At 36.7% G+C, this 17,240-nt stretch overlaps 2 protein-coding genes across 2 annotated transcripts; one reads left to right on the forward strand and one right to left on the reverse strand.

Annotated features, from left to right (window-relative positions):
* Window positions 1–313: 313 nt before the first annotated feature.
* Window positions 314–6,742, reverse strand: LOC579756 (acidic fibroblast growth factor intracellular-binding protein B). Its single transcript, XM_030999616.1, has 10 exons — window positions 6,535–6,742; window positions 5,770–5,968; window positions 5,312–5,438; window positions 4,749–4,849; window positions 4,168–4,301; window positions 3,249–3,357; window positions 2,890–2,959; window positions 2,566–2,652; window positions 1,261–1,361; window positions 314–399 (listed from the first exon to the last, which is right to left on the reverse strand). The coding sequence occupies exons 1-10, from the start codon at window positions 6,620–6,622 to the stop codon at window positions 321–323; spliced, it is 1,095 nt and encodes a 364-aa protein (XP_030855476.1). The 5' UTR covers window positions 6,623–6,742; the 3' UTR covers window positions 314–320.
* Window positions 6,743–9,235: 2,493 nt separating this feature from the next.
* LOC579810 (NPC intracellular cholesterol transporter 2 homolog a) lies at window positions 9,236–13,795 on the forward strand. The gene is made up of 4 exons (XM_030999256.1): window positions 9,236–9,566; window positions 11,590–11,691; window positions 12,265–12,437; window positions 13,204–13,795. Exons 1-4 carry the CDS (start codon window positions 9,389–9,391, stop codon window positions 13,288–13,290), a joined length of 540 nt encoding a protein of 179 aa, XP_030855116.1. The 5' UTR covers window positions 9,236–9,388; the 3' UTR covers window positions 13,291–13,795.
* The last annotated feature ends 3,445 nt before the right edge of the window (window positions 13,796–17,240 follow it).

Here is a 17,240-nt window from a genome sequence, read left to right on the forward strand (position 1 = left end):
CAGATACTAATACAGTGCATCATTCCAAGCAATGAATCCTGTCAGTATCCATTGAACAAGTGGATAGAGAAATACAACTCTAGATGAAATACCTCAACGAAGGACATACGCAACCAGCAGAGATGCAAACTGTCAACCTATTGATTCAGAGTCAAGTGATTGAGAAAATTCTGGGAATGAGCTCATGCCACAATCTTAGAATCAGAAGATTCTAGAAGGTCTAGAATGAGAAGAGTTCCATGATTCCCTGCATCGCACTTGTGGGTGTGCTTCAGATTACAGTGTTTTACAGGACACAGATACAGGGCACAGAGTGGCCCTCAGCTGTGGTACATCGTTATGGTACACTTCTTGAGTGTTGACATGTAACGCTGTAGAGTGGAGTGCAGCCTCGGATTCCTATCAGCCATGGAGGAGACAAAAGAATAAAAAATAATACCTGATAAAATCTTCCGAGGATATGACCTGCATTAGAAAAGTAACGATGCAAATATCTTTGATTGGGGGTGGGATGATTTTGTTGTTGTTGTTGGGTTTATAAGGCTGTCCAATCTTAAGAAATTATTTCCGCCTGGCATACTATTTTTAGAGTTATTCAGCAGTGATGATTAGATGGCGCCGTTTCTTTTTCTCTGGCTCGAATATTGATTCAGTGGGTATCACAGCTTCCGTTCATCCGATGGTGCGGGCAATAGTTAAGGTGTCGACCATGAACAGGTGGCAAGTATTTTATTATGAGAATATGGATTGTATATTTATGGATTTTATAATTTAAAAAAAAAAATCAATAAGCTGCATTTCTTCCAAGGTAGTTTGTTGCATAAACATGTATATGTTTATATAGCTTACAAACAATTGAACATCATTAATCCACACACTTGGCCTTGTTTTAGTGATTTTAGTGATTTGAAAATATTGTTATAAAGTAGCAAGTCAAATACAATACACAAAAAAATATCATCAAATAACAAAATGTCCTCTAAATCAATCATTTTCTCTCTTACATTTGTAAATGAAGTTCATATCCCAAAAGAGTTCACATACATGTTCCGTAGAATGTGATGGGCTTGAAATATACAAACCAAAGTCGCTTATAAAACAAAACAAAAGAACTATGAGATAAGACCACGAGCAGTACATCCACAATAGTATGGTCACATACAATGTAAAGCCTGTCAAAAACATCAACGCTCAATCATACATAACAAATAAAACAGGAATTATTATCATCATCATAACAAGGTAAGAACTATAACTCACCTGCCCATCGCTTCAACTTGATAGGCACTGCTGGTATAGACTGTGAGAAACTTGCTCATGTCATCTGCTGTCCACGATGAATGCCTACATGGCTCCACAATCTACAATCCAAATTAAAGATAAACTCCATGAGTACTGGTAAAAAAAATAAAATAATTCTCACAGAATCAAACGAAACTTACACTGAATGTTCAAGATTACAAATAAATGACATGTGCCAAACAATTTTGGAAGAAAATGTATACTGGCTGAGTAATGAACATAGAAAGACAAGGAAATCAAGGTAGTACTAGCCCCGACACCATGTGTGTTGTCCCATATATAGCTTTCTATGTGAGTGCTTGTTACTTTACCAAGACTCGGTCAAATTTATTATGATTTTGATGACTCCAGAACCTTGCAGTGCTCACCAATACTTACATGCTACATGATCAACTGTTTCTGATCCTTTCCACACCTTTTCTTTCACAATGCAATCGCATTACCAGTACTAAAGTTTATCTTTAAGCACAAATGGTATTAAACAGGATCTAAACTTCAAAACAAAGTTGATATAAGATGAATTGGACTAACTTGAGATCACTATCAAACATTATGGAAAATTGTATACCGGTACTTTAATTATGTTGCATGGTGTCATAGTTTGAAAATATTTCTTTATCACATTCTCCTTCATAAATGCAAAGGTAATAAATGGTAAAGCCTACATTTTTCAGAAGGGCATGAAGTGAATGCTTTTCTTGCTACAAACAGATAATACTGTTCATCCCCCTCCTACAGAGAAGAGGGGTTCATGGCTGCATTTCACACAAAACCAATGTCAACGCATATGCTGAAAGAGAAAGTTGAGTTCTGGGAAGAGGTGAAAAATAATTTGTGAGCATTAATCATTTTTATTATGCAAGTGTGGAAGAAAATCAGTTAAGACATGTTCCCTGAAAAGCATGGCTCTTCAAATACCTTCATATTCTAAATATGCATGTAACATCGTAAAAATCGGGGGGGGCCGGCTTTTTACGCCACGTGTTCGTGTAGTCCCATATACATCTTTCTGTGCAAGTGTTTGTAACTTTACCAAGACTTGGCCAAATTTCTTATCATTTTGACGATTCCAGAACCTTGCAATACACACAAATTCTTATATGCTAGATGATCAACCTTTTCTGGTCGGTTCCACACCGTTTCTTTCACAATGCAATCGCATGACCAGAACTCAACTTCATCTTTAAGTGTGCATCAGAAAAAGAAAAAAAAATTATTCCATTAATGTGGACAAATCAAGATTTGGAAGCATTCTTTGATTACCTTCTCTACGACATCATTGAAGAAGTCCCTGAGTTCTTTGGAGTGGATCATTCCACTTGCGATGCTGATGATTGCACGAGAGACGGTCTGATTTTCAGAAAGAGAAATAAAACAACAGGTAAAGTAGAAGAGATGACATAAATGCGCCATGCGCGATTAAAAAAAAAAAATGTAAAGAATGTTGTTTTGTGGTTTTCGCAAAGTGATACAAGCAATAAATATTAGTCAATGGTGTCATTGAATAATGTAATCTTACAGCAGGCCATTGCTCTCAACAAAAGATATTTGAGCTAACCTGTGGCAATAGTACGAGTAAAACCTTACCTTGAAATCACTTTCAATATCTGAATAGGCCCGATCTGAGATCTTTCCTTTAATGGTGTTGCACAGCAATCTGTAGAAAAATGGAAGAGTACAACAGCATTGACACTTTATCAAACAATATACTTAATAGTTTGGTAATTATTCAGAAATCTACAAAAATCCTTATCATAATTAGTTTACCATTCTAATACTTTAATAACATATCTAACAATAAATCAATTAAACAAAAGACAAAATTAAAACACATATATCTCCATACAAATACCCCAACAAGAGTTCAAGCTTTGAAAATGCTCACTTGTATGACTTTTAATTCTGATTTTAAAATTTTCATTGATCTCAGAACTAAACTAACTCACGTTCTATGTTGATCACTTGCATCTTTGTCATAGGCCAGAAACTTGAGTTCTCTCAGCGTCTGAAGAAATTCTCGGTCAAAATCTGCATCCAAGTCTTCTTTCCTGGAATCTGGGAGACCAGAAATATGTGTGATAGAACCAAGTAACACTCCCATTGCTTCATACTCACATAGGCACCACTCATAACTTCTAATCTTGCATTTATTTCTCTAAACAAATTATTTAAATTTAAGTATTTTGACAAACCAGACTGACATCATCTCCTCTCTCTATAGAGGGTGGCAGTTAGAAGAAATATGAGTCATGGATATCACACAAGTTTTCATAACACTTCAAGACTTCAAACAACCTTATGTAAACTGACCCCATTCACCTTTAGCTTAATATTCTAACAATACAAGGAGGTTTACAAGTAAGCTGGTCATTCCTCAAATTGTTCTTCAGAAATCTTTCACAAGAATAAGCAAATGGATGGATGTCCAGTATATTTGCATTTCTTTCTTCTATCATCTCAAGATCAAAATCTTTCAATATTTAAAATTTCTCTTAAAACTTATATGTACATGCCAGTCAGCTATTTTCAAAACAATTTGGTGCAGCATGGCTTCATGGAGAGTGAAAATGACAAAACCTGTGCCACTGAAACCAGACCCTTCAAGAAGAGTTCATATTAAACTATGATAAATCCTTCCAGTACCATTTAAAGCACCACTGTCCTGCTTGTAGCTACTTGCTCCCTCTATATAGAAAACTTCCCCAATCGGTGCCTGTTGATCCCCCATGATCCTCTTTTTCTTATGTTAGTTGAGAGCTGAGTTAATGAGATAGCCACATGTCAGTTACATGTACCTCGCTGTGTGGTCTAATCCCTTCTGGCCCAGTAGTATTGACGGTCTTTAAGCCTGGAATGATCACTTACCCACTGAGCCTACAGTCCAACTGCTGATCATTTCATCTGCACAGTAGGCGAGGTCATTGAAGGTCAGGTACTGGACACGCTTCTTACCAGTCTCAAAACGATTGTTGGCAAAGAACACAATTGCAGCATACTTCCTGACGGATTGAAAAGTCAGTTGTATTTGGTGATTGAATCGTGGAAGGAAACTGTTGTGTTGTTGTTGCTGACATTGATATTGCTGTTCAAATTTGAATTCAGAGTAATTATTTCCCGAAAAAGGAATCTTAGTATTCAACAAATAGTAATACTGGTTAACATCTAACTCTATTTCCAACAAAACTTGCTGTACTCCCACTGTTTAGCTATTGCCTAGGGTGATTAATGTATTAAGCCTATGGAATTGAGAAACTTCAGTAGCCAATGGGTTAAAGTCTGCTAACTCAACCTGATAAAGATTGAATATGTGTACTTTCACATTTCTGCTGTAATATTATGGGTAAACACTAAACAGTCCTATATTCTGATAACTCAGCAGTACATAAAAGTAATTTCTTCAACTGACCTGAGACACAATAAACAAAAACAAAAACAATGTTACATACTTGGCAAGTTCTTCAGAGAGAAGGAAATGTTTCTGGATGTTCTTCACCATTGGGCCTTCCATGTCCTCCACCGTCTTGAAAACTCTTTTAAAATTATCATACTGTATGAAGGGCAGACAGATGTGAGGCAGAGAGAGAGAAAGAAACAGAAAAGTAGAGGAACTCAATTTTTAAAATAAAAAGCCTAAGGTTACAATAGTCATCAAAAATGGAGATAAAATCAGTGGAGCCTGTAAAATAGGTGAATAGAAACATAAGACTGATGAGGAAGAAAAATTGGAAAATTCCCATGTTGATGCAGACACCTTTTGTATTCTATCATGAATCAAAGACATTAAAAGATTCTGCATCAGTCTTGGGGATACATTGGTCAGACATAATTTGGACATCACAAAACAAAAGTGCCCCTAATTTGAGATTATTGAGGAAAAAATGTGGGAGTGCTGAAAGAACCTTTTTTTCCATGGAATGTGAAAAGGTCAAGCACACATTTTGATAGTGAATGAGCATCCAAGGGACAGATCTTTTAAATTAATTATTATAAAAAATATGAAGAGTTTTACCTGTCTTCTGCAACTTCTAAGAGCCACATTGGTCTTGTCTCTAATCTCATCCAAGTCCTTCCTATGTCTGCTGGATAGCTTCTTACCGAGTATCTCTCTTGCAACGGAGGAATCCAATTCATAGAAACTGCCAAAGATATATGAACGGTTAAATATTTGTCAATCAATCAAAGATCCAAATACTTCAGCTAGGAATGAACTTCCTGATATTTGTTTTAGACATGGGTAATGGTTTCATATATGAAAATCCATATTCTACCTAACTTTTAAGACAATAAAGCTGTTATTAAAATATTACATTTCTATGTTTTAACAAAATTTAGTACAAAATAATAGACTTCTAGTGTATAATATCAGAGTAAAGTTTATTTTTTAACCATCTGAAACAGGCAAAGATTCCACAAAGAAAAACAGAGATTAAAGACAAAGACATTGATCCATCCTTTGTCAGTACTAACTTTTCTATGAGGAAACCTTGCATGTCTGAAGGGAGTTGAAATAATGGTTGATTGGCAAGACTGATGGGATTTTGTAGATAATTCTCCATGGCGATGAAAGCTCTGTAATTATCATCAGTATCGTTCTTGATGATCTCAAAGGAATAACCTGGCTTCTGTCGATTCACCTTCTGATGCCTCCTTCTGGCAGCTTCATAAGCTAGAAATAAAGGATTGTGTAAACATCTCTATTTAAAAATGTGAATTAGTGCCTAAATTTCAACAACAAAAATAACAAAGATATAACTCAGTCAGAAATAAACACAAGCAAATTGAACTTTGGGGGATTTTGGGGGCGAAACGCTACGACCTGAAATGGCCGTGGCGTTATCAAGGGAATGTGTATAGACGGTTTCCATCTCTAAAGAGAGAGAGCCGACCCTACCCCAATAAGAGGCTAACGAACGAAAGAGACGGAAAATTCGGTCTAGACTAGTCTAACTCTAAACAAGAACTGTGGAATTTGAAATATGAATTTAAGCAAACTAAAAATTCAATCGCACAAAAGGAGGAGGAAAGAATGAAAAGCAGGCAAGAGCCAAGAAAAAAAAGATTGAACAAACAGGATGAAAGTGGGAGGAGTGGAAGGATTAAGAAGACTAGTCTAGAGTAGCCTAGTGGTTTGAACTTAGAGCATGTTATTGTTAATTGAGTGAGACTGAGCTCAGATGAGAGGATGAGGATGAACCAGGCCAAGAGTCAAGACCAAGTCAAGTGTTGCCTTACCAGAATAACCATCCAGCCAATATCTGTAAACTTCTGGATCAACCATTGTGATGTTGCCAACAACGACGTTAACAGTGGTTTCCGACATTTTTCTTTCCCTCCTGGCAGTGTTGTGAATTGATGTTTAGTCTATATGAAATGGCCTCATTAGTTGAACAGGAGCTCGACCATAGCACTCGACTCACACACGTATACTGTGCATTGTGCGAGTGCGAGTAGTACGAGATTAATTTTTGGATACTTAGACGGTATCTAAATAACTAGCGCCTCAGAATACCCAATTCATTCTACGATGCAATGATGTCTATCAAAGACAAATTGAAAAAGAAAACACATCACAAGACGTGGATGGGTGCATCCTCGTCGGGCATCTACAAATTCAGAATAAAATCAGATTAATCGTTTATTGAAATAAAATCATGAAATGATAGTAACTGTTTCTGCTCGGGGGAGTCAGAAGGGGGAAGGGGAGACACAAATGAGGGAACCGATTTGAGTATCCCGTCTCAGTAATGCATTTATTATCAACAACTTAAAGATACTATGTTCCTTTTGCAGCCAACATCAAATTCTGTAGATTTTTGCAGGAATTATGAATATGTCATGTATGTCCAATAAACATTAGTAGTGTCCTAGTATTCAAATTATGCAAGGAAACCCGTTTACTTGCTAGACTTCACTGTCAGACACTAGTGAGTGACTGACTTTTTTTTTTCTTCTTTAGTAATAACATACATAAACTGTAAAGGGTACAACTTCAATAACCCACTTCTTGTAAATTAAACTGATTGAATCTTTGCGCAGCATAAAACGTACGACCATTCGGAACAATGGTCTGAAAATCAGACTATTACTTACTGGCTCTATAGCTCTTAAGTCGATTCGAGAACTAATAGTCGGTATTTTCACCACATTAAGACATCAAGCCCCCCCCCCCCCCCCCATTTTTTAGGGAAGTTCTAAATTAGTAGTATCTTTCAAATGCCGTTGGAATTTAACCTTTTCATTTTTTGGGCCAACATATGATATAAGACTGCGCCCCTCTATGTGCCCCCTGCCGCCCCTAATTTCCAATGAATTGTTTCTCTCTTTATTTGGGGGGGGGGGCGGGGTTGGGAATATGCACTAACAGGCGCCAATATTTATCGCACGAACACACACAACTCTGGGCGGGGGCAGTGGAGCGTATTTCGAAGAGGAAGGGGGAGGGGTACCAACAAAAAGGGCACTTCAGGTTTTAAAAAAAAGAAGGGGGGCACCTACAACGGGAAATCTCAAAGCAAAAATATACAATTTTTAGTATATACCCCTATTGTGATTACATTATCATTCAGGGATGATTTCAATGTCTCTTTCTCTCGTTAAACGGTCTAAGATACTGTTAAAGCATCATACTTTGCAGTTGGGTTTGTGATTGTCTGAATATTCAAGCTAATTTTAAGATAGGTGAGAAATTACATCTTGAAAAGAGGAAAAAACAATTCTGGTGGGGTTTAAAGTACAATCTAATCATAAAAGTCTGAAAAAGTCTGTGATAAAAACATTATTACTTCAACTTGGAATGCGAGCGAGCTTAGCGAGCAAGCTTTAAGTGAAGTTAAAGAAAAAGTTGCACTTTAAATTAGGAGCACGTTTATTGTGAAACTGTGAATAAAAAAGGTGGCACACATCCCGAAGGAAAAGGACACTTCAAAGAAAATAAAAAGAGCAGTCAAAGTAAAAAGGGGAATTATCAGAGGTGAAAATGGGGCACTACTCGCACCTTATAAGTGGCACTCAACAGAGAAGTGGCACGTGTCAAAGTAAATGGATATTTGGAGTTGAAAAGGGGCACTATTAAAGAGTCAAAGGGGGTACCTCTAACATTTGAATACAAAATAAAAGGAGGACAAACAAAGAAAAAGAGGCACTTGTCAAAATATAAGGGAACAGGAGCGGATCCAGGGGCAGGGGCCCGGCCCCCCTCCCCTTTTGCTCAAGGGTGCGATTTTTTGCGAAAATTTGGCCCCCCAAAAAAGTGCCTCTTATCTCCCCCCCCCCCCCCCCCCCCCCCGAGATGGTAAAGGGCACTTCTTGTACTTGGAAAGTACAAGAAGTACCTGAGATGAATAGGGGCAATTGTGAGAATGGAAAGGGGCACTTGATACAAAGTAAAATGGGCACTTGTTAATGAAAAAGGGGCACTTGTGAGATTTTAATGGAGGCATCTATTAGAGGAGTCAGAATGGGCATTTATGAGGAGGCGAAGTGGCTCTTATTAAAAAAGAAAAGGGGCATTTATTAGGAAGAAAAGGGGGCACGTGTCAACATGATAGGGAAAACTTGATTATCAGAGGTGAGTTGTGGCACTCATCAAAGATGAAAAGGGGCTCTAATTACAAAAGAAAAAGACACTTGTTAAAGTAAAATATTCACCAGTCAGATTTGAAAAGGGGCACTTATAGGAGGTGTTTGAGGCACGCGCGGGCACCTATATATTAGAAAAAGGGGCACTTATATGAAGTAAAAGGTCCCCTTTCCTATGTTAAACGGGTACTTTAGGGGAACTTGAACAAGTGTAGGGGGGGGGGGGATTTCGTCAAAAGATTCTAGCGCTGACCCCTCCTCGCGCCCCGTCCATTATGTTTTTTTAATCTGCTTCTTTTTCGGTTGCCTGGGCGGCTTTCTTTGTATTTGGTTGGTTATTTCAGCTCGTGACATGTGATCACGAGATCATGAGATGTGCTGTTATAACTGAACTTGCCTTCGCGACATCGACAGCTACAACTACATCTCCTATAACTTACTCGTCTGAAAGAGCAATACAACTTCCAGCTGATTTCTCCCCACACGTCTTCAAGAAGGACATTACAAGATGATGGCTAGAATAATCTTCACATTTATTTGCTTGGTATTTGTCTGCCATAATGTAGCAGAATCCCGTACTGTGTCAATGTATGATCTGAAACCAGCGACTCTGATAAAATCAATTTCAAAGCCTGCTCTTCTTGGTGGTGATAGTCCTATTTTCAGAAATTGCAGCAAAACATCAGGTGAGTGAACATACTAAATCTAGTCAAAGACAAGACTAGAGTCGATTAACTCGATTTGTTCCTTTTTTTAAACTAAGAAAATCATTGCAGAATAGACCTGCATAAACATCGAAATAGATAATGACTTTGGAGTTTGGTCTTAATTCTGCAGTCAAGTTAGTTTTGCCTCTGGATCAATTCAACCTTTCAAACTTATTGTTACATAAATCTACAGTATCAGTACCTCTGGAACAGTGTTGTTGTGGAATGATAACTAACTTAGATCTATGTAAGTTCGCCTGAAAAGTTAAAGGTTGATAACTCACTTTAGCTTGGTATTCTGAGTCTGAGATTTAGTATTAAAAAAAATTGGGCTTAATCAGAGAAGGTTAGCTGAGAGATAAGATACAACTCAAATTATGAAAATCATTTCTAGTGAGATCTATATCTATTCTTACATGTATATTATTAGATCGAATTTTCTGTCTCTTTCGTTCGTAAGCCTCTTATTTGGGTAGGGTCGGCTCTCTCTTTCTTTAGAGACGGAAGCTGACTATACGCATTCACTTTCAAACACCAAGGCCATTTATGGCCATATTGTTATGCCCCGAAAATTCCCCCAAATTTTATTTTACCTCACCTCGTGCATATCCAATTTATTTTATATTGTAAATTAGGCCTATGCTATAATACAACGGTTCCACTTACCAACTTGATTGAAATAATCCGTTTAATGGTCCCTTTTTTAGGAAATTATGGGTCATAGTCGACATCCATGTTGAAAATCTTGCAAGCTGTTTTTTAATTTTCGCTGCGCATAACGTCATCTATATCTCATCCCTTCTAGCCTACGCCGAAGGCAAAATTATTATGAAGGAAAAACTGTGCGCGAGCTACATGTACACGTCGTAATGGCATTATCAGTTTTTCTTCATAATCATTTTGCCTTCGACGTAGACTAGAAGGGATGAGATTAAGACAAGTACGTACAACTTGCTAGGCCGTCTCTTTCCAAAATTATTAATTTATTGAATTTTCTCCAAAAAAAACCAAAAAAAGGAATATAAAAGAAAATGAGCAGAAGGAAAGGAGATGGAAAGAGAAAGAATCCTAAAAATAGTCATTTATGACATGAAATTGTACATATATATATATATATATATATATATATATATATATATATAAATAATTCATAAAATAGTGTGTGGCAAAAATAGTCAACTGTGACTGATTGCCAAACAAAATCAAATCAAGAAGATGACGTCATGCGCAGCGAAAGTTAAAAAACGGCTTTCAAGATTTTCAACATGGATGTCGATTTTGACCCATAATTTCCTATAAAGGGACCATTAAACGGATTATTTCAATCAAGTTGGTAAGTGGCACCAATTTATTATAGCCTAGGCCTAATTTACAATATAAAATAAATTGGATATGCACGAGGTAAAATGAAATTTGGGGGAATTTTCGGGGCAAAACAATATGGCCATAAATGGCCTTGGTGTTTGAAAGTGAATACGTATACTATAGTCGGCTTCCGTCTCTAAAGAGAAAGCCGACCCTACCCAAATAAGAGGCTAACGAACAAAAGAGACGGAACATTCGGTCTAGTATATTATGTGAGACACACCTACATGTATCTAGTACTTAGTATGATGTCATTTTTACCATTATAATGTTTGATCACTCTCGTCATGTTCAGCTAATATCACTCACTCTCTGTCACCATCTAGTTCTCTGCGGCAAAACCACAAAAGAACATGGACAGTTTTATTTAGTATTTTTGTATTTTATGTCCATTTTAAATGTTAGCCTTTAAAAAAAAGTGCTAGAACTTTTTTTCTGGGGCTTGATTGATTGATTTCCATGAAATCAAAATAATATGCACGCTGCCATCAGATCAGAAAATTAAATTTAGGATGACGGATAACCAAGATGAGCAAACTTTCCCAATGAAAATATTTTTCATGTTAACAGTAGTTGCAAGATTTGCATCCTGCATTGGAATTTTTTCAATTTAATATATTTTTTTTAAATTATACAGACGGATTTCAGCTAACAAATGTTCTCGTTGCGGGATGTTCTGTACCGCCTTGCCCCTTAATCAAAGGAACAAATACTTCAATAGAGATTGACTTTATTGCTGGTAAGTATGCACATATATTATAAGCTTATTATAGTATACTCCTACAAACTAGACTCACTACAGTTCGTCTAAAATTATACTAATTTACAGTATGTAAACTACTTGGGCTTACTTGAGCGAAAAGAATGAACAAGGGCTGTGACATTGTTATATCAAACAGATGTTTGATAATCATACATTGATTCATTTGGAAATCTGTATTGCATCATATGGTGTTCAATTTATTATTGATGCATGTATGAAACATTCTGAAGTTCTAAATGCGAAAAATATTGTATGATGCCATAAACAGATTTGAGGATTTTAGACGATTTATACATCGATAGCTATAGTAAACAAATTTTCAAAGAAAAGCCTGTCACAGAATAAATCTAAACTCATTTTCATTATCTGTCACATATGATTTGGACTACTTCCTTGTATACTGTTATATATTTATTGGCATTTTGACAAATATGCCGTTGTCGTACTAGTCATCCCTCCATCATTTACTCTTTGAAAAACGTTTACAAGAATGAACAAGTGTGAACATTTCATATTGATCTAGTACCTGTTGACCCTTATATATTACAGATAAGGAGGTAACAGCAGTAACAGCCAAGGTCTATGGTCAGATCGACGGGATTAAGGTTCCCTTTCCTCTCACCAATTCTGATGCATGCTCCTGCGGAGTTGCATGCCCCACCAAAGCCGGAAATGCTTACAAATACAAGTATAGCCTGCCCATAGCGTCCGAGTACCCATCTGTAAGTTAAATACTTTATGTGCCTTTACTCACATAAGACGGTTGGCCCATCTGTCCACCCTGCTGTATGCAAGGAAACTAGGAAGAGGGGACACATATTATTCCCATGCCAGTGTCCTTACTTCTGAATGTTAAGTTAGAAGTCATACATGTTGATCACCTTTTAATTTCGATGGAACAGTATTATGCATAATTTTGAATGGAGTTGGTTTATTAAAGCATTTGGTTGAGGGCTTATATTTCCTCCAGGATTTAGTATACACAAAAACCCTACAGCGTTGAGGGAAAATATGGTCTCACAGGTTTATGAAATGTTATATTTCAGCCCAATCCAATTAATAAATATGTGGTTTTATATATAATGTAGATGTTACAAAACAAGTTCATGATTGATAAGGAAGCTGATATATTTAAAAGCATATGGATAAAAATAAGGTTTTTAATACCAGGATTTGTACATTGTTCCAAAATGGATGACACATCAATGTGTGTGTTCAGCTCACGAAAGTTTATAATCTAACAGAGGGATGAGATGGTAGTTTGCATGAGGTAACATTTCTTTCTAATAACTTACAAAAGTTATGATATTTGTGTATACGGTACATGTATTCAGAAATAGATTTACCAGGATGGATCAATTCAAGTAGTGGCACACACAAATAAAGACATGAATAAATGCATTAATTAATGAATTAAGTAATCAATCAAAAGTATTTACCCTCATAGGCCTCATTCTTTCCACCTTGATTTCTTCATCTGATTTCTAGATGACTCTGGCTGTGTTTTGGTACCTCTATGATGCAACGGTGGAAGAGCTTTGTATGGATGTTGCAGTCACCATCAAGGATGCATAATCTACAGGCAACCAGTCTGTCTTGCAAGGTGTCTTCGAGTAATATCCTCTTTAATCAGATTAAATAAGTAAAATATGCACTTAGTGATATATTATAGCTAGACACTGCTTCATATCTCTGCTCAAGCAAGCAATAACAAATACATATATAGCGGTGAGAATAGGGACTCTGCTTTGGGTCCTGATATGAAATTAAAAGGGAAGGTGGTGCTTTATCATGGAATAGATTAAAATCTTTGGAACCAGCCTACAGCACTGCTCACAAGTCTACGCTCATTACATTCGGAAGGTTCAGGAACTTTCTTCACCCTTTTGTATGCTGTACATATAAATCTTCAGTTTTGTAAGCTTTATGATAGTATTTTGAAATTACCATTCATTGATGCAATGCATCACATCTCCTCCTTTATTGTCCTTTTATGCAGAAGAATTTGTTTAATTTTTTCAGTTGTTGTGTTAACCGTTATTTAAAAGAACTTCCTTGATAATATTTGGAAGCACCTCTGTTGGCAATGCATCATTGGCACTATCAGAAAACAAATATCAAGTGCTCTAAAGACTTGTTCCTGGGGGGGGGGTTCCTTTTATGTCTATGACCTGTGTGTATTGCAAAGAAGTATCATTTTTCACTCAGTTTTGTTGTTTTCTCGATCATTTGGGACTTATGTTGCATCAGAGCTCTTCAAAACTTTAAATGCCTAAAACTGAGTAATCTCATTATCAATCTCCCATGCTAACATTGTTATCAGAGTCCTTGAAACCATATCTACATGTCCCAAAATGCAAAGAGACCTCACATGAGAAAATACATCACTAAGGTTTTTTCAATTGTTCCTTGATTTTTATGATACAAACCTCTGGACTATCAAATTCAAAGCTTGCCTTTTATTGTAGTCATTTTAATTCAGGTTAGTTTTGTGAGTAAAAATATTAATTAAAATGTAGATGTAAATTGTAAAATAGCTGTAGGTATTGAAACAATATATGTTTTATATATATATATATATATATATATATATCCATGTAGTCTAGGACAGTACTTTTTTGTCCCCAATTTGTAGAGCAGAATTTGTTTAGTGAATCACTTCCCTAAGTGATTGATAATTCATCATGAATTGATTTGATATAAACCGAAAGACATATTTTTGTACTTACAGTGAACTTTAGATATGCTTTTTTTTCTATTGACATTTGTGAATGATTGTTTTCATACAAGTTGTTGTTCAGTCATAATAGCTATCATTGTTATTGAGATACTTGTCTAAACATATCCCAGTTGGTAGTCTCCTCCAAGGGCAATTATATTGTTTCAGAGTCTTTCAAGCCTGAAAGTGGAACTGGTACTTAGTTAATAGTCATCAGGAGGAAGTGAGCAGAGTTGAGGAAATGACCATAAATCATAAAATGGATGATGTAGTAAAGTTTGTTAAATTTATGTATTTTATGTGATCACTATGAAAACAATTGCAACTGTGGATTTTAACTTAGGTCGAATACCTGTATAGACATGGTAGCTGGTCCATGGATGGGTTTGTCATTGATTGTTAGCAGGGTTCAACTTACATGTACTTGTAATGATAAAGTGGGCCAATTGTTCATTTACCTTCCTAAGGTATCAGTATCACTTCCTTGATGAAGAGGGTCATGATCCCGTCACCTGTTTAAGTTTCACAGACAACATCCTGTGGTGTTTATTACATCCCACGTTCTGAAGTACCTTTAGACCTACACATGTGGTAATGAGACACTGTTCGAAGAAATTTCTTGCATTAGCATGTGATAAAGATTTTATCTCGTACACTTTTCTGTAGGAATGTGTGACTTGCTGTATATGAAATCCTGAACCAATGTTGTATCACCTTATTTATACAAAATTGTAGGTTAAAGGGTAGAGTATTGGACCCATTAGTTTTGGGATAATTTGCCATCAGTAGAAATGTGAGTAATGGTATATGCAACTTCCTTGTCCACTAGTCATAGTATGGTTTGAATGGTGGTGGTTATTGTACCTGACTGCTAAGAAAGCATAAATGCTTGTACGGTAAGTAAGCAACCAGACGGCGGACGGCTTTAGGTACTCTCCGAGGGACCTGGTAATGTGGATTAATGCCTTACCAAAGGGCACTAGCGCATCGCCTTTGTTTCGTACCAGGGTCATCGGAGTACGAGACCACTGCTCTACCGACTGAGCTATCGCGCCTCCTCTAACATAGTATCCAGTATACATTTATGTAGGTAGTGGTAATGATGCTTGCATGATTTCACGAGCCAAACCTGTAAATTATTGATCCTGTAATTCATGTTCTGTTCTCACATAAATTTAATGCTCTGAAATTTGCTGATGTTTCTGTATAAATTGCTTTTAAAAGGTAACATTGCACAAGCACGTATGTATTTATGATAATCAAGATCGGTTGTGCATGACTTTCTGACATATGATGACTGTGAAACAGTAATGACAAAAAATGGAAAGTCCTCATTAAAATGAATACATCGATTGGTATTGGTTATGTCATATTTCTGTTCATAGAATTGAAATCTATGTGTCACTTTAATAATCATGTTAGTCATGCCTACCTGGATGAATTGGCAGAGAATAAAAGATGCAAACGAAAGAATGAACAACATTGATGAAGGAGAATTGGAGAGGAGGGAGAGAGAGAAAGGGAGAGAGAGAAAGAGAGAGAAAAAGAGGTGCCGAGAGATGTTTTTTTTTTTTTTTGGGGGGGGGGGGGGTTTGGGGTTGGGGCATCTTTTGGACAATGATTGAAAGGCAGTACCGTTTATTTGAATTGTCACACCATTACCCCCCCCCCCCCCCTCCCACTTTGGAAAAATTAATATAAAGCTAAATTGTTCTTGCTTAAATGAGATACCTCGAATGAGATGAAGATGGACTGAACATATTATAAACGATGCATTTCATTGTGGTTCTATTCAAGATTTTACTCAACACCACCCCCCCCCCCTTCCCCGTGGTTGATCTGCACTTTTGAATTCATCGAGAATAAAATCCACGCATTATTTCAAATTCGATGTGAATATTGCACTTGAGACTAGGAAGTATCAAAGTGTTTAATATGTTATTACCAAAGTGTACCGCGCCAAGAACATCATGAACATGCCCTGTAATACTGATACATGTAACTGATACATATTGACTTAATGACGATCTAGGGAAGGCCCTTAGCATGTATAATGTCCGCGTAGAGATATACAATCTAAACATGGACTTTGATACGTCATTGAGTGGTTCGATAAACAATTACTGAGTGGTTCGATAAACAATTACTGATGAAATATCAACAAATATGATCAACTCAATCAGCTGCATGTGATTAATCCTGTGATCACTGTGGAAATCCATATAAATTGTTTGTTTTAGTTCCTCTTTTGTGTGCCTTTACTATTATACGGTCTTGTTTTATTGTATATTTTGTGCACTATACTAATTCATTGTATTATGTTTTGCATTAGAAATAAAATAATTTGAATATTGAACCTATATTAACTCAATTTCGATACAAGCATGTAGAGGGTGTTTGTTCACATTACATAAATGTAGGTTAAATGTCAGACACTATTCAATCATACAATGCAAAGAATATAAATCGTGATTTCTTCCCATCCCACAAGGTAATACAGTCCCCTAGTCAGAACTAGTCACACATTCTTTTAATTGGAAAGGTCCATTACACAACCAGATAAGAGGAGGAGAGAGGGGGTAAGATCGAATAAAGAGGACAGAGAGTAGGAAGAGATCGATGAGAGACAGAGAGAGAGAGAGAGACAGAGAGAGACAGAGAGAGAGGGCGCGCGAGTCGAGAGAGCAGTGGCGGATCCATGATTTTCCAATAGGGGGGGGGGGGGGGCAGACATTTTAAAATCACGCAGATCAGTTTTTCAACTCAACATCCCAATAATACAGGCAGGGGCGGATCAAGCCGGCGG

This window comes from Strongylocentrotus purpuratus, unplaced genomic scaffold, assembly GCF_000002235.5.
Source record: "Strongylocentrotus purpuratus isolate Spur 01 unplaced genomic scaffold, Spur_5.0 spur5_scaffold_5, whole genome shotgun sequence".
In the NCBI taxonomy this organism is placed as follows: Eukaryota; Metazoa; Echinodermata; class Echinoidea; order Camarodonta; family Strongylocentrotidae; genus Strongylocentrotus; species Strongylocentrotus purpuratus.

Bases quoted from the DNA above. Each gene is read 5' to 3' on its own strand.
- LOC579756 (XM_030999616.1), bottom strand. From the start codon at position 6,622: ATGTCGGAAACCACTGTTAACGTCGTTGTTGGCAACATCACAATGGTT. The intron at 3,358-4,167 runs GTAAGTGATCAT...CTGGTCTCCCAG, and splicing joins TTGGACTGTAGGCTCAGTGG to ATTCCAGGAAAGAAGACTTG. The intron at 1,362-2,565 runs GTAATCAAAGAA...TTTGGATTGTAG, and splicing joins TCAATGATGTCGTAGAGAAG to ATTGTGGAGCCATGTAGGCA.
- LOC579810 (XM_030999256.1), top strand. From the start codon at position 9,389: ATGATGGCTAGAATAATCTTCACATTTATTTGCTTGGTATTTGTCTGC. The intron at 9,567-11,589 runs GTGAGTGAACAT...TAAATTATACAG, and splicing joins AAATTGCAGCAAAACATCAG to ACGGATTTCAGCTAACAAAT. The intron at 12,438-13,203 runs GTAAGTTAAATA...TCTGATTTCTAG, and splicing joins TAGCGTCCGAGTACCCATCT to ATGACTCTGGCTGTGTTTTG.